This window comes from Triturus cristatus, chromosome 4_1, assembly GCF_964204655.1.
Source record: "Triturus cristatus chromosome 4_1, aTriCri1.1, whole genome shotgun sequence".
In the NCBI taxonomy this organism is placed as follows: domain Eukaryota; kingdom Metazoa; phylum Chordata; class Amphibia; order Caudata; family Salamandridae; genus Triturus; species Triturus cristatus.
The window spans coordinates 42,320,169-42,342,369 of record NC_140585.1 but is presented as its reverse complement, the minus strand read 5'-3'; the positions used below and the strand labels follow the sequence as shown (position 1 = coordinate 42,342,369).

General features: G+C 44.2%; 1 protein-coding gene across 2 annotated transcripts in view; it reads left to right on the top strand.

The window, feature by feature from the left end:
• The first annotated feature begins 3,148 nt into the window (after positions 1-3,148).
• Positions 3,149-22,201, top strand: part of CD6 (CD6 molecule) — a 245,136-nt gene continuing 226,083 nt past the window's right edge. For both annotated transcript variants that reach the window (XM_085651461.1, XM_085651460.1), the window contains exon 1: positions 3,149-3,320. In XM_085651461.1, the coding sequence (XP_085507587.1) occupies positions 3,257-3,320 (64 nt within the window). In that variant the 5' untranslated portion in view covers positions 3,149-3,256. The remainder of the gene's footprint in view (positions 3,321-22,201) is intronic.

Here is a 22,201-nt window from a genome sequence, read left to right as displayed (position 1 = left end):
CACGAGCTCAAGTGTGTGTTATGATTGGCTGACTGCAACCTGAAGGGAAGGTTGCAGCCGCCATATTAGGACTTGGGAACTTGGTTCTCGAGTCCTGAAAAATAAAATACTATATTAACGAACCGAGCAGGGGTACCCTGACTGCCAGGGCTGTGAGGGGGAGTGACAGAGAGAGCTCTGTTGACTAATTAAAAAATAAAATGCCCCACCCTGCGCCACGCATACAACTCCATGCCGTGCACACCAGAAGGGCGTGTATGGCAGGGAGTTGGGCACCCTAATGGGTTGGGCACAGTCCCTGATGCCAACTCCAGGCCGCACACGGTAATGGATAGCTTTCTTTATGTTAAAAAGAACTTATAAACTCACTGGAAAAACCTACGGTTAAAGTGACCTTATAGTTGGGAATTGTAATAATATGTTAATTTGCATTAAAATAAATCATAGAAATTCACTGAAAAGACCAAAGTTTAAAGTACTTTATAGTTCGGTGAAAATGTCAGTTAAAAAATACAGTTTTAAACAAACAAAAATGCGAAATTCACCAGTTATAGCCAGGGCCGGACTGGCCATAGCGGGCACCGGGCGTTTCCCCGGTAGGCCGCTAGGGTGGGGCTGATGTTTGGGCCCTGGGGGCCGTTTTTGTTACCGGGGGTCGGCAATATCGGCCCCCCTTAACAAAATCGGCCAAAACCGGCCCTCGCAAACTGCTCGGCCGCACTCCCCCTCACCCAAGGGGGGGCCTGCTGAGCCAGGGCCGGTTTCTGTTCCCTGTCCGGCCCTGGTCATAGCTATCTCCAGTAACTATAACTCGCACTCTAAAGTAACTATACCTCCAGCAGCGGCCCGTGCAGATAAGAGCGGTGTGGCTGTGGGGCTGGGTGAGGGGGGACCTCAACAGACGACCACGAGGGAAAATAAACATGTAGGGGCATATTATCAAGGACGGCGTTAACATTATCGCCGGTTTAGCGGCAGAAAACTGCCGCTAAACCGGCGATAATGGGCTTGATAATATGGCGCAGAGAATTCCCATAGAAGCCCATGTTCACAGCAGAACATGGGCTGCTATGGGAATTCCATAGAGCATATTATCAAGCCCATTATCGCCGGTTTAGCGGCAGTTTTCTGCTGCTAAACCGGCGATAATTTGTTACGCCGTCCTTGATAATATGCCCCTTAATTTTCCTGTCATCGTCTGTCGAAACACCCCCTCAGCCCAGCCCCACCGACACACCGTTCTTACCTGCACGGTCCGCTGCTGTATACATCCCGCCCTCGCCCTGCACTGCTTCTACCCTCACATATTCCATGTGCGTTTCTAAGCGCTATGACCTCGCTTCACGCTGCGTGCGCCTCCCTACGAACATACCCGAGTTGTAGAGAGCGAGGAGGCAGAGAGCAGGCGGGCCGCTCCCGTGCTGTTGGTTTTCTGCCCTCCATTTGGGGAGAAGCGGCCCCTCCGACTTCGCCCTGTTCATTTCAGAGCTGGTTTATTCCAGGCTTGTCTTTTTTGGTGCTTTTGTGTCAGATCTTTGCCGCTCTGAGCCTTTCCGCGAGACCCGGGGTTTCTCTCCGGAGGCCGCGAGCGGCAGTTACCATCGGCTTCCTGAACGCAGGACCACAGACCGGAGCAAGAGAGAGGGGGGGACACGTGTGAGGAGAAGGAAGGGGTGAAAGAGAGGGAGAGCGGGTGGGTTTAGAAGGAAAGGGTAAGGGTGAAAGAAAATGGAAAGATGAAGGTGAAAGGTGGAGAACAACGGTAAAGAGGGGGAGCAAGAATGGAGACGGGGGATACGGGGCAGGTGCGAAGAGAAAGAAGGGGTGAAAGAGAGGGGGAGTGAGTAAAAGAAGCCATAGAGTTGGAGAAAGAAGGAAAGGGTGGGGGGGAAGAGAAACTGGGAAGATGAAGGTGAAAGGTGGAGAAAAACAGAGTGCATTGAGGAGGAGGGTAAGAGGGTGGGTGAATGCGATAGAAAGAGGGGGCTAGAGAGGGAGGGGAAGAAAGGCAGTATCCGTGAGAACGAGAGTATAAGAGTTAGAGACAGAAGAGAGGGCGAGGAAGGGATAGAGGGCGAAAAGAGAGAACTAGACAGGTAGGATGCTAGAGAGATTCAAAGATGGAAAGAGAGGGGCGAGGGAGAAGAGACTGGGCTGATGAGAGAGATATAGCTATGAAGAGAAAGAAGTTGCGTGTGTGTGAAAGAGAGAGAGAGAGGATGAGTGAATGAGGCACAGAAAGGAGGGGACATGAGAAGCAGAATGGTGGATAGGACAGTGGGGAAAGTTAGACGGAGGGGGGTAGGGGCGCCCGGTGTGAAAGAGTGAAACAGGAAGGCAGATAGAAGGGCTAGAAAAGGCAAAACACAACTAAGAGAGGGAGAACTGGGAGGCAGAAAGAGTGTTAGGAGGGGCGGGTGTTGGATGGGGGCACTGGAGGCCGCTTTATGAGGTCCAGGGCTGCAGCCTCTGTCTCCAGCTCCCTGGGTTTACCACAGCAGGCAAGAGAGGCAGAAAGAGACAGAGAAACAAAGGGAGAAAGAGAGAGATAGAGAGAGACAAAGAGCGAGAGAGAGAGAAAGACAAAGAGAGAGAAAAGAGAGACAAAGAAAGAGAGAGAGACAAAGAGAGAGAGGGAAAGAGAGAGAGAGGAAGGTAGAGAGGGACAAAGAGAGCGAGAGAGAGGGACAAAGAGAGAAAGAGAGAGAAAGATTAAGAGAGAAAAAGGAGAAAGAGAGAGAGAGGGAGCCAAAGAGAGAACGAGAGAGTGAGAGAGAGAGTGAGCGAGAGAAAGAGAGAGAGAGAGAAGAGACACGCGCGAGAGAGAGAGAGACTGGAGGAAAAGAGACAGGAAGGGAGCGTGGGATGCTTTAAACATGCTTGTCTCGGCTGCTTTTGGTGCCCAGTCGGCCCAGCGTGGGGAGAGGGTGCGAGAAGAAAGCGCGAGTAGAAACAACGAGGAAAAGAAGATGAGAGAGCTAAGAAAATAGATCGAAGGAAGTGAGTGCTGGATGGCAAAGACAGTATTAGCGAGTGTGAGACACAAAGCAGCAGGAGGGAGTGAGGGAGGGACAGAAAGGGGAGGAGAGAAGACGAGGTAACCAGTAAAGGAAGCAGGAGACCGCCAAGAGTGAAACGTAGAGCAAGACACAGAGGAGAGGAATCAGATGAGAGAGTGAGAGGCAAGGAAACACGAGGTGCTGCGAGGGGCCGCTCACCACTGCGTCCACGCTGCTCCGCCGCCACTTCAAGCGCCATGTCTCTTGTGTGGAAGGCCTGGGGCCTGCTCCTTGTCTTTGCGGCCTTCGTGTCTGGAAAAGGTACGAGAAAGTCTGCTCTGGTCTTCCCACCTACTGATGGGTGTGTGCGAGAGTGTGCGCTGCTCCCCCCTCCTGGTACCTGGGTCTCAACGTGCGCTCTGCTTCCCGTATCCTGGTGCCTGCTTCTCACAGCATGCTTGCTTCCCCCTCCTGGTACCTGCTTCTCACAGCATGCTTGCTTCCCGTCTCCTGGTGCCTGCTTCTCACAGCATGCTTGCTTCCCCTCCCCTGGTGCCTGCTTCTCACAGTATGCTTGCTTTCCACCTCCTAGTACGTGCGTCTCAAAGTGTGTGCTGTTTCCCACTTCCTGGTACCTGCGCCTCGAAAGATGCACTGCTTCCCCCCTCCTGGTACCCGAGTCTCAAAGGATGCGCTACTTACCCCCTCCTGGTACCCGAGTCTCAAAGGATGCGCTACTTCCCCCCTCCTGGTACCCGAGTCTCAAAGGATGCGCTACTTCCCCCCTCCTGGTACCCGAGTCTCAAAGGATGCGCTACTTACCCCCTCCTGGTACCCGAGTCTCAAAGGATGCGCTATTCCCCGTCCCCTCCTGACACCTGTATTCCGTGCGCTGCTTGTTGCCGTCTAGTTCTGGAATATTCTTAGAGGGAGGAGCTCTTCTCCGTAGTCGGTCATAACCTCAGGGCGCCTCCTAGAAGCGCCCAGTTAACTTTGTGGTCATTTCCGAATTACTTCCTAAGGTTACATAAAGGTGTTTTCTTGGAACAGAAAAAATGTAGAAAGATTCACAAATGCATTAAAATACACTCAACCCTGTTACCGAATAATGGATACTTTGTAGCTATCGCCTCGTTTGACAATGCTGCGAATCAATACAATGTTGCATATCAGCGCCACGAGCCATAGAAATATCGATAAGGTGGGCTTTGTCGGTAAGGAGTTTAGTCTATTCGTGTTTGAAAGAGGTGCTTCCGGTGCACCCCAGCCGGAGAGCCGCTTCAGGCCTTTTCAACATAAATGACAACACGAGACAAGGGTAAACTTAAATTCTCTGCTCAGCTTTATTAGTTATGATTTACTTTTTCGGTACTCCATTTTCTAGGTTTCTTTTTATATTTCTATCTCACCAACGCTTCCTATTTCCCACACTTAAAAACCCAAATTAAAAAAGTCCCCCTGGCGAACCCTGTGAGCCTTCTAATGCCACATATGGGCTTGCAAAACCCATCAGCAAATCTCCCCTGAGCCCTCACTCAGAGTGTGCCGAGGACAAGCGTGCCTTTGTTTTATTTATACATTTATGTTATAGGTATGTGGAAGGGACAGAAGGTTTGAGAATTGAGGCCTGAACCAGCAGCAGCACCAGACACAGCCACCCTTCTCCTTTCAGACTTTGCTCTTTTAGGACTTGCGCTCACCCCACCCCACGACTGTCGTTTGCCCTTTCTGAGCCATACGTTAGTTTTACTATAGTTGTTCGGTATTTTGAGTGGCACTCCACTCCACCAGTAAGGATGGGCCTCATCGTATATTGTCACCACAACGTAGGCTTTAGATGTCCAGGTTCTGTGCACGAGGGTGGATTATCGGCCATGATTGGCTCAGACCATTCGGACTGAAAGAGGAAACTGAGCGCGGATAAAAAATGTCATAGATTTACTTACTCATTCACTTCAGGATGAATGACTGACTTGTGAGGGAAGGTGGGCAATGGAATGGAAATGCCCTGTCACCGATTCCAGTACAGATATTAGAAGTTCATATTCAGAAAAAACTTACATTTGAATGCGGCAGGCTAAAAACAGTGGTGACAATTCACTCTTGTTTATTAATTTAATAACATGTTATTTTTTTTTTTTACATAATATTGAAAATATGTAACCCAACTCAGAAGAGGGCAATTAGAACATTTTTGTAAATTTTCATTTCATTTTATGATGTGGCTATTTTATTTTTTCATATTTTTCATCTATCTGTGCCACCAACACTTGTTATTTTTTTGTTTTCTGATTGTTTTTTTCCACAAAAAGACTTTTCTTGATTATTTTTATTGCTTTAGAATTATTTAAAAGAATGTTGCTGTTTCCACTTTTTTTTCCCAATATATTTGGTTTGTCTCTCACTTTGTTTAAAATATAATTTATAACGACTGAGGTTTTTGCACAGCAGGCACATTTATTTTTAAAAAAAACACTGGGCGAGGAGTCTTATTACCTTTCAACATTTGAGTTTCAGGACATTTTAGGTGCTTTGCTGTCACAATATTCTGATGATGGGGACCGGATACAAAGAGCGAACGCACAGCGCTTGCAAAATCTTCATTTTGTGCACATGTTCACTTATTAGTTTTTCAGACTGTTAAAGTTCATGCTTTATACTCCTAAGTAAGTAATTCATTTTACAAAGCAGGCGCATCATTTACACAATAGTTATGTTGATAGTTCTTTCATGGTTTATATAAATTGTCGCGCGTCAACCGTCGCGGAGGGAACTTGGGCACATTTCTCAGCTGTGGTCTGTGAAGGAAGCAGAACTAGTCGGATGGCTTACCCCCTCAAAGGCTGAGGGAACCCCATCTCAGCGGCAGCTCTCTGCGCTTGTGCGTTTGTGAATTGTAATGCACGTAAGATACAAGCTAGGTCCCTCTCACAAACCTGGAAACCTTTAATCGTGTGTGTATAACATCGACACCACACTCCTGCAGTGGGACCTGACCAAACATCTCTCACTGAAGAAGAAGTGTACTACAGGTACCACAAAGCACCCCAAGGAGGCTGATCACATAAAAGAGTCTTCAGTCCCTTCCGATGAAAGAAATACCAACCGCTGCCCACAAAAGCCGCATATTGTACGACTATAAGTTAAATCTTTTATTCTTTCGATGCGGTATGTTTCTGTGGACCTCCTTTGAGTTCCAAATCTTGACATAAAACTTGACTTGGACGATGCACCTCAAAGTAGGTGAACCAGCGACCAAAACAAAGCCGAGGAGCCCCTGGCTTACAGAAGCTATTTCCTGTAATGGGTCCTTCCAAGGAACTCGTTACCGAAAGATTGAAGGCTCGTCCCAGTCCATTCATCATTAGAAAAGGACAGTCCTGTCTAGTATGGCTCAACGATCAGACCTTGCAATCATTAGTCACCAACCGGAGGACACCGCCCACTCAAATACTGACAGACTCACTCCAGTGAGCCGGCCTTCAGCCTTCCCCTTCCCGCCGCTGAACCTATCCATGGCTGGACTGGCCAGTTGGGCAAGTGGGCAATTCCCCGGCAGGCTGGAGCCGCACAAGGCTGGTTTTGACACTTGGAGGCTGGTTTCAGCCTCCAGGAGTGGTGATGCACACAATGCTGGTGTTGACTTGAAAGAGCTGCTCTCGTTCTAGCGCGCATTAGCACGTCTGCACATGGGGGCGGAATTTATCATTTTTTCCAGAGCTGTTTTTAAATTCCCAGTCCAGCCCTGAACCTACTCACAGTACTGTAGAACTGAAATACCACCATGAAAAATAGAAAAAAGCAACTAAATTACTTGTGCAAATTGTAGGATTTTTGGACCTCATAACACATTGATAGATGCTTCCCTGGCAGTGGTTGGTGTGCGTCAGTGGTTGGCTTGTTTCTGTCTAGTTTACTATCTACCTTACACCCCAAAGTGCGCTTAATTGTGGTATTCAGTTGCAGATACCAAATGTACCCAGAGGTTATCAACGTACACTTTAAACATAGTAGGCAAGAGAAACTATGACCAGCCTGGCTGCTAAGTGCACACACAGATGTGTGTATTATGTAAGGGAAGCACAACCATAGCTGGGGAATAACGAAGCAACAGATGAGATGCAACACATATCATCAGTTCCTTGCTTTGGCAAAATAGGATGAAACCGGTAAGCGGCACCGAGGGCAGGAACCTAGCCGCCATTTTGAAACCAAGTTCCCATGAAACTTGCACAAGAACAAGATGGCTGCCTCCGCCATTTCCAAATAGTACGTGATTAAACATGACTGTTCCGCCTACTCTGACTCCAACAGCGTAACTTCTGGCGCCCCCATGTTACGGACATCCTATTTATTGTCTTTTGTAATTTGTTCATCATTGATTGCTTGGATGTCCTAAATATATAATACTTGTTTTACCACTTTGTTCCTCGTTGCGCCCTACACCACCGCTGTATATACCACTTCATGTGTCACTTGCGCCGGCACTATTTTCACGAGCACTTGTGCGCAGTATCCTATCGGTTACATTTCCATTAATGTAACGCAGTGCTTTCTGTCCATGTGATTGTACATATGCAGTTTAATATGTCCAACATGTTTTAAGTGACTTCAAATACAGAAAATCCTACACATATATGTCTCCCTGTCTTTCTCCCTACGCTGATTTAATCCTTAGCAACTCAATTGTGCTGACTGTATTGGTCCCCTAAATGAAACCCACATTGAGACATTGTCGTTTGATAGGATGTACCGCCCCAGTCTCACTGTGGCTTACGGGCTACCTCCTGTGGTCTGAAATTGTTTACTCTGAGCGTACGTATGGCATAATTTCAGGAATTTTGCGTAACAAGCATAACACAAAAAACCCCAAATTACACAGAATATGTTGCCGTGAAATGTTTCCTGGTCCTAGTTTAAAAGAAGAGGGCTTTGTAACAGGAAGGCATAGCAATACAAAATGGCAAAACAAGTTTAAGACATATACCTAAAAACAAATAAAAATAGTGCGAACCATAAAAGAGTTTTTGAAGCGTTGTGGCACTTTTAACTCATTTGAAATGAAGCAATGTTTTTTTGTGTATTCAACAATGACCTGTCGGAGGTAGGCAGTTGGAGAATGCATTTATTCGTGGTTTTGGGAACCCCAATGGTTTTATCTGACATTAAATTAAAGGTGTTAGCATTACACAGATTGGAGCAAACTTCTTTTGTAGACCTCAGAATGAAGAAAGATTCAATCAGCCCCACTGGGATTTGACCTGTGACCTACCCATGAATCTTATTATTTCTTAAAAAGACAAAATCTAGTCTAAATATTTAAAACAATCCAGACATTTTATTATAGGGTTATTTTGTGCTTGTGTCTCCGCCACAGCTCTCTTGATCAACAGACTGTGACGAGAGGCGACATAGTTGAAAATAACAAATTACACCCTCATAGAGGGTTATATTATATATTTAAAATGTTGCTTGCATGTGTTGATAGTTACAGACTTTCTTCAACACTAGCGTATTCACCCCTGAATTTAATCTAGCACAGTGTAAGTTTTGTTGTATAAAAAAAGGCCACGCTAATTCAAGTTGGAAACAAGTTTTATTTGATAGTCATTGTGGCTTGTAGAAGCCAGCGGGACGGGGTACCTGCAAAGGTGGAAGCGGAGGGGATCGGGGTGGGTAACAGTCAGCTCTAACATCAATTGTGCGATCGCTGCCTCTATCCAGGCACCGGTCTGACACACTGAGGTGTCTCCGACTAGAGGTACCTACAATTCATGATCTTTGTTTACACCACTTGGCACATTAGCTTCTGCCATTGAATCCGCATCAAGAAAGGTTCCCATCAGACAGACTTCAAGGCACAGGTTACAAAAGACAGCACACTACTGGGGCAAGCGTTTGAATTGTCCTGCAGTTCCCCTGTACACATCTGCTGTAAGACAAGGTCCCTACCAGAGCATAGCTGCTGGCTGCTGCTTACCCAAGATTTGAACTTACCACACAAGCTGGCGCTCAGTGTGGTCAGATAAGACTCCGAAGCATGGTTTGAAATCAAAAGCAAAAGGCCGCAGGGCGAGGGAATGCGGGCAGGAAATGACAAAGCTGGACCGACAGCAAATGTACTAAGATGTACGCAATGCAATGATGTGTGCATCTCAGGAGTGTTGCAATGCAAGAGTAAAAAATAGTGCAGCGTCATACTTACAAGGGCATAATTCGGGACGCAAACACAAATAATGTGCCAGTTGCCTAAGATGGGGCCAGAGTTAGTGTTTGACCCGGGGACACTGATCGAGAGCTGTCTTGAGCGACTTGTGTACTTCAGAGAAACTGTTTGTTGCAATTGTGACTCATACGACTGACCCAGGATGACTTGTAATGTTTGGAACTTTTGAGGAAGTGGCACGTATTATGCCTGGAAGAGTGGCGGGACGTCACCCACGCCAGCTCACACTCGCTGTTTGTGCCTGTCTTCATTTGGTACTAGTGTCCCAAGCAGTGCTAGGTTGTGCTGCTTTGGTGAACAATAATCCTTCCTGCCCCGTAAGGGCCACTTTTCATGCATCATCAGAGGTTTTGTTTTGTGACATTTGCTGCAAAAATCCTTTTGAACATGAAAGTTGATGGACACTAATGCATGAACTGCTTTGTGTCACATAGAAGTACTTATCGCTGTGGTAGCAGCCACGGTAAAATTTAGTGAATCTGGGTCAGGGAAGAATCTGAGCTACTGGTAGAGGGCAGTACAGTGGACAGGGCAGGGCAGAGGGCAGGGCACAGGGCAGGGCACAGGGCAGGGCAGAAGGCATGCTGAAGGGAACCTGGAGATTTTTTGCTATTCAATAGTTCTTTATCTCTTGACTAGTGGTGGCAAGCTCGTACAAGCCAGACCCAAACAATGCAATATTGATCTTCTTTCCTGGCCTAAGCATGCGCTGGGCCTCAACAGAGCATATAATTTGGTGCTTGGTGCCAACGTAGGCACCCTTGCAGCATGGTGCAAGGGTGCTTCCATTGCAGGCAGGATTGGTTTATGCAGGAAGTGGCACCTTCCTGCACAGAAACAATCCTGAGAGGCGCTTTCCTCTTTCTATACGAGCTACACAATTCAGCACACGTTGAAAGAGGAAACATTTCTACTCGTGGCGCCTGCTCTGGGCAGGCGTAAGGTTTTGGTCTGGCCCAGGTTTACATAATTAAGTAAATCTGGGAAAGCATCATAATTCATGGGAGTTGCGAGGGAAAACTCACCGTAACACCCATGGAACGCCTCCCTGGTGCAGAGTAAGGCGGCTCAGTGGCTTGCGCAGCTTTGTCTCACTTCATATCTATGAGGCCATGAAAAGCCGCGCAGGGTGACATTGTGATGCCTCATAGATATGTCTGAGAGGCCCGCACCACCTGAGCATCATGAAAAGTGGCGCTCCGCTCATATATAAGCCCCTTAGTGCACAGCCTGCTCCGTGGCCTCCCTCACAACCCACTCCACAGAACACAGTGGCCTCGAGACTATTGTCCCCAAACTATAAACAAGTGTCACTGCTCTTTCACTGCAGGTGCTGTCGGCATGGTGATGGTCTACAAGTGCCTAGAGTCAAGGCATTCGAGGAGCTATAGAATACAGTAAGCCCAAAATTGAAGCCTCTGTGCATTATTTGGAAATTAGAACATCTCAGTCGTGCCCTCGCCACGCTGGCTCCCCCGGGACGTTCATTCTGCATAACACAAGCGCTTACGTTTCAACAAAGCAGCCTCAAGCCGCCAGGTGCCCGCACAAGGAAACTCTGCATATGACGTATGAGAGGGAGACGAACAGGTGCGTGACATGGAACAGAATTTCAAAGAAGCCGAGGAGGGTAGTCTTCAGCAGTGCCTTCCTTCATACGTGTGAGGAATAGCGCTTACCGATAAATTAATAAATAGCTCACAAGAACCGATGTCGCTGTGCATACATTGTCACAAAAATACATTTTATGAGCAAAATGTAACTCCTCTCTCTTTTGTCCTCTGACCCCGCCCTTGTAGACGTTCCCTACAAACCTAGGACTGATCTTGAATGTGTAGCTGGGTCTGGTGGCTCAGTGGACCAATGTGTCCACTGTAGGGGCCTGTGTTTGACCTCCTGGTCACAGGTTCAAATCCTGATGGGTCCACTCAGCCTTTCATCCTTCTCTGGTTGATAAACCTTCGCTGAGTTGTCAAGGGGTGCTGGTTTAAATTACGCCAGCTCCGTAGAACGCTGTGGGTTCTTCCTAGCGGCGCCCACAGAGTGGAGGTAGGCAGTGGGCACCAAGATTAATTTCAACTTGGACTATGGAAGTGCCTCATATGAGTGCCTAGTGGGTCCCCAATTTATTCAACTGCGAGAAACACACTTTCCTCCCAACACCCTTCCTTATCCCTAAACACCAAAAACACCCTCACCACCCAATACCCATGCCCATCCTACACCCTAAAATTTGCCTTACCACCCAATAGCCTTACCCACCCATACATCCTAAAAATACTCTTACCACCCAATACCCTTTACCCTAAAATGCCATTACCACTCTAACCACCCTATAACCTACCCATCCTTAAACACTAAAAACACCTTTACCACCCTATACCATTATTCTTCCTTGAACTGTAAAAATACCCTTACCACCCAATACCCTTATCCACCCCTAAACGCTAAAATCACCCTTACCACCCTATACCCTTACCCATGCCTAAACCCTTAAAACGCCTTTGCCCTAAGTCCTGATATATAAACATAAAGGGTGTTTCACTTACCTGGTATATACTTACATTTTCGTTGTAAAGGTATGTGTGGTAAAGGCTTGCGTGGTAAAGGCAATGCGTGGTAAAGGCAATGCATGGTAAAGGCTGCATGGTAAACGTTGCTACCTACTTTTTCTAGGTTCCTATGCCTATGTTGCCTTGGAGCTATGAGAATGGAATGGTGCTTTGATAGCAGACAAGTGGTAGACCTCAAGTTAAGAAATGTAAAGTCAGTCTTTCCATCCCATTTTCCATTCAATCACTCTCAAATATTAAAGATCTGATCAATGGTACTGGAGCGACCCGCCATGACATGCCTTATGCCTGTCACTGAAAAGCACGGGGTTTTATGAAGAAAGTGCTGAGGGGCCCTTGCTCTACAATCTTTATCTGCAGCATTGTGCTTTCCTGGCACGTGGACGGAGAACTAATCTTACCTGGTATGGCATCGCCTCCTCGATTATGTGGAAATGAAAGCGCCTGGTGAGACCAGGCTCCGTGAAGAGGTAGGAGTTCTTGACTCACTCGTGTCTTTATCACGAAATTAACATAAGAGGTAATGAATGAAAGTGAACTTTATTTAGAGCAAAAACTGAAATTGATTTTGTGTGAAACGTGAAAATGATTCCTTGCAATAACTGATATATTTTTTTTTACTCAACTTTTTTTATTTTAAAAAAAACAATGTGTGCCAGGACAATAATTTAAGGCATAACAAATTAACTATTCACAAAAAGTGGAGTAAATGTTTTGGAAAATTAAAAAGAGGAGATTGTTTAAAATCTGAAATGAGTTTTAGCAAAATTTAGGCAGTTTCGGTCAAACACGTAAATGCTTTATGTCTAAATCTGGCACAGATTTTGACCCTTGCCTCATATCAATTTTATAAAAAGTCTGTCATGTGTCATATTTTGTAGAGTGCCTTGATGTGAGAGATTCATACTTGGGCTCAGTACCATATGTCAATATCCACGCTTGATGTATACGTCTCCTCAAGCACGTCTGTAGGTGATGCGCTTAGACCTTTGCACTTCCAATATGCTGGACAGGTTGTCAATATGTACCTACAACTATCGATCCCAAATAAAGGCCCATGGTGCCAGTCAGACTGAGTCATGGTCCGGTCTGTTACGGTGTTTAGCAATAAGGGACATATGTAATGCCATGCTGGGAATGCTTTTAATCTAGTGCTAGATGTATGCAACTTGTTACCAAGGACATACCTTCGAAGTACATCTGACGCTCGAGTGGTCGTCTTCTTGCGGAACTGGCTCAGGTGCCTGGCTCCAGAGTGGGGTGCACTGATCTACAACAGAGCACCTTATGGGTTGTGGGTCCCCAGATTATCTCGATCACACTTACTCGAAGTGATGAAGGAGTTTTGGGGAGACCCCTTGGGCGATAAATTGGTTCTTTATGCTAGAAGTGTCTGTGGACAAAGTACCGTCTCTTGGCCACTAGCAGCCAGCGCAGACTGACCCCTGCTGGTGCGTTATGGTCCTGGCATAAGGCATGGCGGCGAGGTTCCAAGGGATCCGCCCCATGAAGCTACCTGTCATCTAGCCCAGGCAGATTCTCTGACCACTGGTGAGAGGTGTGTGGCCAATCAAGATCCTGATATATAAACCATACCAGCTCATTGGCTGAAAAATATATAACTGCACTAAGCACCCCTTTTACAAATATCGCCCTATTTGGGACTCTTTGAAACATCAGATGTATGTTTTTTGTGAAATCCGGGTAAATAGTTTTGTTGTTTGCATCTATTTTTATAAAGTGAACACCACAAATGTGGGAAAATTTCTGGCTGCGCTTGTGGCCCTTACTTACTGGTATTGATGGGCCCCAGAGATTTCATTAGGGGCAAAACAAATGTGCAGAACACTTCCTTGTTACACACAGTGACATTAAATAAAAAAATACAGATGGGACTGAAACATCATAACCCTTTAAGACCATCCAATAAGTAATCATTCTCACTATGAAAAAACATAAGCCTGCCAGTAAAACATTTAAAACTCCTGAAAGACTTGAAAAACATAAATCTCCGCTAAAACATTTAACACTTCTGAAATATTAATAAAACCGTTCCTGGTCTCTCTTTGCACCACTGCAGAATGGTGTGAAATGCTCCCAGGAGAACACGTGAAAGCGGGGTTAACGGGGCTGTAAGTAACAGCGGTTCTACAACTTTTAATAACCTAGTAGAGATAGAATATATATTATTTTAAATTGCCCCGGAAGGGGATCTAAGTGCTGTTCAAATATTGCAAAAAGTGCCTCTGTGTTAATATCCTCTCCTAGCGCCCGGGCAGCGGCGAGACTTCGAACTATGGCTCCGTTTTGGGGAATTCAGGTACAAAAATTCAGGAATAAAAATTCAGGATAGAATGAGAAAATATACAATTATTGACGTTTTGCAAAATCTTTTTGCGAAGGTGATACCAGTGCATGCATTGTATGTATAAGTAATCATTTTAATCTGTACGGAATAGAAACGCTGTGTGTGCGCCATCTACTCCACGCTCTAAAGTTGTGCAACATGTCTGTCTGCTGCCCCAGATGTGTAAAGCGGCCATTTTGGTTTATTCAATGACTCATTGGTGATTTTAATCTCTGATGGATTTTTACACGTTTTATATCTGGTTTTATTTGTCTTTATGGCTGGATAGGGAGAATAAAGTGTTTTGAACCTGAACTCTTCGATGTATAATTTTCCTTGTAATTTATGTTTTTTTTTTACGATAACATTATTATTGCAAAGTCCGGTTATTAGGGGATTTTACTTCAAGGATTATATTGTCTTTTTATTTATTGCACAATTACAGTTCTGACCTATTAGAGTTCAGGCACTTTGAGGCATTTTCAGACCGGTTGTGGAAATCAGGCGAAATCCCCTGCTATTGGAATCGGCCCCATAAAGTGCCCGGGTGGGTTTAATCTCCACCGAGATGGTTTTGAGCGCAGGTCACACATTCTCAACCATTGACACCTCTCGCTGTTTCTTTTTTGTGGTCTCTGTTGTTTTGAAGCGGTAAAAATCATTGTTGAAGATTTCTTCATGCAGCCAAAACAGACATTTTATTTTGACTGTTCAAAAATTAAACGGAGCAAACCTGCATAACTTTGCAATATGGGAATGGCATAAATTAACATTTTATGCAGTTCAAACTCGGATGTGAACTAGTGGCTTGTGGGTGAGCTTCAGGAAGGTTAGATGCATGTGATCTTGGGCAGAGCGAGCATGTGAGTTCCCGTTTGCAGCACGTGTGGCCCAGAAATGATGCAAGACTGCAGAAAGAGAAGACGCCAATCTGCCAGGAAAAGCTGGGGCAGCGCACATAAAATATGGTTGCATTCTTCATCAAAAAGATGAGCCATAAAAACATTTGAAAATGGTGTAGAGAGCCAATGGCCGACTGTCTCATAAGGGGATATAAGCAGGAGGCTTATAGCTCCCTCTAGTTCAGGCACCAAGTTAGTACTACAACATTACTTAAAATTACTTTTTCTTCTCTGTTTGGGGAGCGCTCCAACCAGCAAAATGCTATTTTTTCCTAGAGTGTTGAAAATCCTCGCACTGGCCCAGGAAAATATGTAAGAATTTGCAAAAAAAGAATGATTCTCCTAATGTGGATATATTTGAAATGTAATTATTCTCTTAAGAAATGTAAAGTAAAGTACTTCCACTGCAGTCTCCTGGACAGGGGAGAGTGAGACAAAATGGGCTATTTAAACTACACAAAACTTGATTATTTGAGAACTAAAGCCGGAAGGAGCAATCTTCACGGTCAGTGTTGTTCAGCTGGCGCCGGGATGCGTACGGGTCGCCACATGCTATACAAATAATACATCTAGTATGGCATAGAAGAGTATTTGTGGCACATGTGCTTGAGTAAGGTAGGAGGGGCTTGTGCACATGGGAGGAAAGAGGCAGGACTCAATGGGCCTCACTCTTGCAGAAAGTTGTGAATCTGAATTCACGGATTTACACCTATGTGCAAGTGTAAATGTACTGCTTTCTGGAATTCACAAACTTTGCTCAGGAATAGGCATGAGTAGTATAAAGGGTATATTTCTGGGACGGTCTGGGACGGAGGACTCCACTCTGGAGAAGGAGGATCCCTGCACTAACTCACAATTTTTTGTTTTCCTTCATGGGTTCAACATCCTGTGTAATGTGACTGGTGCGCATGTAAAGCACCCTAGTACCTTTGGGTCGAGCTTGCGCTGTACAAAACTGCACAAAAAAATCCCTTCCTCTACATGCCCAACAGATCTGAGGGTGGTGTCTTCCCATTCTGGAAAGCGAGATACACCGGCCGCTGGCTGAAGTAAATCTCTGACCCCTTCCAGGGTGGAAAGGGGACAGAGAGGCGTCTCTGAAGGCCAATAAACAGCCATGTTTGTTGACTTTCACAGAACTCCATGGCTAACCACTCCCTGGAAAAACAACTGGATAATGTAATAGCAAAGGGGATTCAGAGGAACATATTAGATTGTTTTAGTGACAACTTCCCTTCTAATGTAAGATGCATATTCTATACACTGCGGTGCTTGCCTGCTTCTAAGCACTATTAGCGATATGAGCTCAATGCCAGAAGGACACAGTTTGGTTAAGTGGGGATTACAATTCAAACTTCTGCATTCTACAGTCACTTGACCCCAAGTCCTCAAGTCTTACCTGGACACTAGCAAGCAAATCACTGCTTCCTCTGAGAGCTTTAAAAAAAAAAAGGTTTTATTAAGGTAGAAAATACATATTTAAATATAAATTCTCCATAAATATCCATCGTATACAATCATGAATTCATAAAAATCCGCACTTTAGCAAATGTTAACGGGTTATTTGAAAGATACAATGGTTCCAGTGACGCGACTTTACTCATTTTAACCTGACAATTTAAAAAGGATGGTACTTCGGCTGACGTCCAACTTTGCCCTATAAGAGAACATGCGATCGAATGGAAAATAATATATATAAACCTCCTTTTCAAATTAACTAGTCCATTTTGACTTACTACATATCGAAAAAAAGTTATGTATGGATCTGTAAAAATACTGCATTCTAGTCGTGAACTAAGGAATGTAAATTTAGCAATCCAAAAAGAATGACGTTCAGGACAGACGGCCATCACGTGACACCAATCCCTGAACTAGTTTTGAAATAAAATATATCCAGAAGGGAAACCTGAATAAACCTATTGGCGATCTTTGAAGTGAAATGCAACATTCATCTGAGTAAAACGACATTCTCCTAAATGTGCAGCTTAAAAAGATTCATATTAGAATTGAATACTTTCTCGCCAACCTTCCGGTGATATTTTCAGCCATGTTTTTTTTTCAATTTTATATAAATGTCGCAATAGTGGGATCTGATGAGCATTCTGATCAACAGTCTTGTACCACGATGCGACACCTTTCAATGAAGCTTTGAATAAGGATTTTAAAATACTATGTGGATTTTTATCATTTAATATAGAAAATGTTTGCAAAAAGGCTTTCATCTGCTGAAAACGAAGACAAATCCAGTCTGTTTTAAACACAGCTCACCTGGAGCTGTTCCCATGTTTTCCGTGCTGTATTACTATAAAATCTTACTGATAAAGTCAATCTTCGCTCATTTACGGTGACATTATTTTCGACAACAAGGCCCAAATACTAGCAGTCATTCAGAATCAAATGTTCTTGGTCCTCAGGGCTATTGTAATCATCAATAAACTCTTTTTTGCTAACAGCAAGAGTTTGCAGTGTATTATATTAAATCTTTTTTCGAGGTCAGGTGGGTCTCTATAAAGGCAGGTAAATAAGCCACTGATTCATTAATCATTTCATATTTCATAGAAATATTCAAAGTACAAGAACCCACAGCGTTGGCGGGGTGAGAAGGGCGCTAGCACGTGTAGCCATACGTTGTCCAGTAATAAACCCCAAAAGTCCGTATGCAATTGAACATTTGTTATTTTTAGTTTAGACCCTTGATCCTTCCAGATGCAGTCTATAATTCATTGATATATTTGATTGAAAAGTTTTTGGGAACTTTGCAGGGAACAATTAAAAATACAAATATGACGAATGAGGGATCTATATCTTGATTGAAACTCTCTCAATAATTGGGTTTGGTAACGATGGCCATCTATGAAATAGTTTTTGTACTTGTTAATGTAGTAATTTAATTCAATTAAAAAAAAGTTGTGAAATGCTGAGTGACATATATGCTGAAGTATCTAATAGGCTTCAATAGGGGGGAGTCTACATTTCAAGTTGTTAGGTAGACTTTCTACTGTTGCATGAAACCACAAGGTTCCAGTTTTCTGATGCTTACATTTATACCCCCAATTTGTGGGAGTTCATGGATGCTCTCCAATGCGTATTTGCTCGCAGAGTTCATTATGATTAGGGCTGCCTGTTTTCCGTTTTTACAGATTTTTACAAATAAATACAGACAGAAACCTATTTATTTTCCTCTCTGTATTTATTTTTAACCCCTTCGCCGCAAGGGTAATTCCCCCATGGCGCACCGGGGGGTGGGGAGGGTTCCGCAGTGCTCGTGAGGAGCCCAGCTCGTAATGAGGCACAGTGGAGCTGTGCTCATGACGAGCTGAGTTTGTCATGACCCCGCCCACTAATTGATTCTCCCGCACAGGCGGCCGCGACCGTTATGAGCACAGCTCCACTGTGTCTTATGACGAGCTGGGCTCGTCATCAGCATGCTAGCGGTTAAATATGGAAAATAGGCCTTTGGATGATTTTTCCTTCAGACAATCATGAGTGACAGGTCGGTAGTACAGATTGAGAGGTAGGGGAGATGACAAAAGACAACAGATTTCCCAATTAATTGCAGATCTACAGTTATTGAAGCTACTCTACAATGCAAGTGTTTTCAGATAACGCTATTGCACTGTATACTGCTGAAACCTTTTGGACATTGAAATGCAAGTATACATTTATCAGTCAAATAAATGTGGAAAAATAACTATTTCAGCTCAATTTATATAGAAAACATAAAATAAAAATGGATAAATACAGAAAAAATTAGCAAAAAAGAAATATGGATAAATGCAGACGGAAATGCAGAAAATATAAATACCATAAAAGCGGGAGCCCTAATTATGATCATGGCTGAATCTTTAGCGTATGGAGTTTTTAATGCTTCTACAAATTGTTCTAGACAGGCAGATTCCTGGCGCGCATCAGCACCCATGCTGGCAGTTTCATCACGGCGGCCATTTTGTGTGTGTAACTTGCGCCTCTCAGTTCACTTGAATAGAGTGTGAGGAAACTGGCCTCTCAGACAAAGGTGTATAGAGAGAGGCACGGGGGAACCACATTAATCAATAAAGCTATCAAAATATGTTCATTATATATATATTTTCAGGGAAAGGTGTATGGAAAGGAAATGGGCGTATTGCATTCATTAAAAAAAACTGTCAGAGTATTTTTGTTTTATATTAATATTATCAGACAAAAGATGATAGAAATGCATGGGCGAATCACTTTAATTCGCTATAGCCCTCAGAATATTTTCCGTTTATATATATTTTCAGACAAAGGTGTATCGAGAGGCATCGGTGATTCACGTTAATTTAATAAAATTGTCAGAATATTTTCTTTTTATATGTATTTTCCCTTTTCACTTTCTATGTCACAGTTTATGTGATTATTGAATCACTTTAACTGACATTTTGCAAGAGAATGTCCAAAAATCTGCAGCTATTGTCCAATTGATTTTGATGTGATTTATTTTGGATAAGTGCCTCATTCCGAGTCTGTAAGAGAATCCATGAGTAAATCTTTGTGGTGGACATACCGCTACGACACTGTCACAGTATTACCTCAGGGCGTGTTACTTGACGACTCCCCATTGTCGCTATTGGCATATTGTCGGTCTTACTGACCGGTGAAGCTGCCCGGTATCCCACTTTCCTGACAGTTTCCCCCCGCACGCTCTACAGGTAATATCCAAGAGAATGCGTACTTTAAAAATGTGATTTGCAAAACAATATTCCCCGATTTCAATTTTCTTGCAGAGGTCGCCATGAGCCAGTCTGTATCATAGTTACACGTATAACCTCTTCTCACATTAAGAATAAAACAATGTTCAATTTACTTCATTTATAGAGTTATATTTGGAATTCGCCTTTTCTGGATATGGAGCTATTTTGTTAGAATTGAGAATTTATTCTGTGGACATTTGTTTATTGTCCTTGATTGTCCAGAGGAAGGATGGAGGAAGCAGCACAGTCAGAATGTAGCATTGGTGTCTTCCTTGGTCGCCCCGCGACCCTCTTGTGGTTTAATTTTTAGCCGTTCGAGCTCCTAAAAGGCCAGCGGGCGTCTGTTGTGAAGCCTTTGAATGGAGCCCACTGGGTGCGACTTTTCCATTTTCTAGAGAATGCTTGTAGTTTTGCTGTTTTGTATATTGCGTATGACCTTTTTTAACTGACAAGGCATTGTGTTGAATAAAATGTAAATATTTTATTAATATTTACATTTATATTAATATTTTTGATAAATACATTTTATTCCATTTTGCTGCATGGTTTAAAATTCTTGACTTTAGGGGTATAGAATTATAAACTGAGTATGTCTTTTGTGAATATAATTGGAGTGTACGGGAGATTGAAGGTTATGATGTCCACTGTTATTGACCCGAAGACCCCATCCTTCGTCCACTTCTGCCTTATTGTCGCAGGCCCACTATACCCCAGCTCTCCATGCGCATGAACTAAGAGCCTGAATTAGAGTTTGCAGATGTGTTACGCTGCCACAAACGCAATGGGCATCCTGTGGCCTCATCACATCTGCATTCATTAGATCCAACTGCACTTGTATGAAGGTGGGTGGGATACCCGCCATGTTTGTGATTAACTATCCAATGTGTTAGCCTCTATCTTAGGCCCCTAATTTTATGGTTTAAATTTGATTACCGATTTGAACTTCTCAATGCAAATTACATTCAACCCTGATCCATTTACTAAACACTAAATCTATATATTAAGATCTATGGAAGAGGTGTCTTCAGTATAAAGCCATGAGAATCTCAGACTATGAGCTAACCTCTCTTTTTCATACTGTGGGACTGATATATTCTGCTCTACAACTTCAGTGGCCACGCTCTCTGTAACAGGACACGCTGTCCAGACTGACGTGCACTAAGCTGCAGTCTTAAAAGACGCCATTTAGTAATATTTGACTCTGTCCAGTGATAGCCTAGTGCACTGAACCCAGAGTCAGCGAAGGCCCGGTGTGATATTCTTGACATGTTCCAGAGAACATGGAGGTGGGACCTTGATTGGTGGGTCTCAGCCCACACCAGGGACTACGGGGCCTATTTATGAGCTGGTTTGTGTCGCTCTTGCACCGCACAACGTGGTGCAAGAGCGATGCAATCCTTAAGGCAGATTTATGAAGACACGCAAGGCCCCTTTGCGTGGCCCTGAGGCGCTCCACAAATCTGGAGAAAGACAACACAGTGCAAATCACTGCATTGTTTTACTCTGCCCTAGGTGGGCGTTCAATGGGCCTTCTGCAGGTGTTCCTACGTAACACTCATGGAATGTAACGCATTCCCAGATTTACTAGAAGTGTTATACCTGGAAATGCACCAAAAATGATACGCCTTCCCAGGAGAGGCGTTAACGAGAAGAAATGTCTTTATTTCTCCACGTTACTTTCTCTTTCTATGTGTACTGCATTCTGCCGCACACATAGGGGAATAAGCCTCTAAGGATTATTTTTGTGCAAGAAGGGACACCTTCCTGCACAAAAACAATCCTGCGTGCAACACAGGAACCCTTGCACCATGGTACAAGGGCACCTGCATTGGGGCTAGACTGCCAAAAGGGGGGGAACAACCTTTACAACACAACTTTTACAACGCACTACCATTACAACGAAACTGTTACAACGCGAGTGCATTGACAACGCAGGACATTACAACACAAGTCTTTACATCGACTTGCACTAGATGGCGTGCTAACATTAAAAATAGTGTAGTTTACTATCCCAACACCTTCCCTACTGTTACGTGGACTGGAGTTGGAATAGTAAATTACACTTTTTTAATGTTAGCACGCCATCTAGCGCAAGTCGATGTAAAGACTTGCGTTGTAATGTCCTGCGTTGTCAATGCACTCGCGTTGTAAAACTTTCGTTGTAACAGCATGTGCTGTAACAGCATGCATTGTAACGTCATACATCCCCAAAAGGGTACCAGCCCAGAGGAAAAGGTAGGAATGCACTGTATTGCTCTAAATATGGTGTATTCCTGCTGTTTCCCTCTCACGCAGTGCAGCGCAGTAAGGTGGCGTGCTGCGCTGCATGACATTCTTGTAAACGGGCCCCTAAAAAATCAGGATTCTAATTTTTTTTTTAACCCCTTGTGTGCCACGCCCTTTCCCCGCCCTGTGCCGGGCGTTGCATTAGCGGGCGGGGTT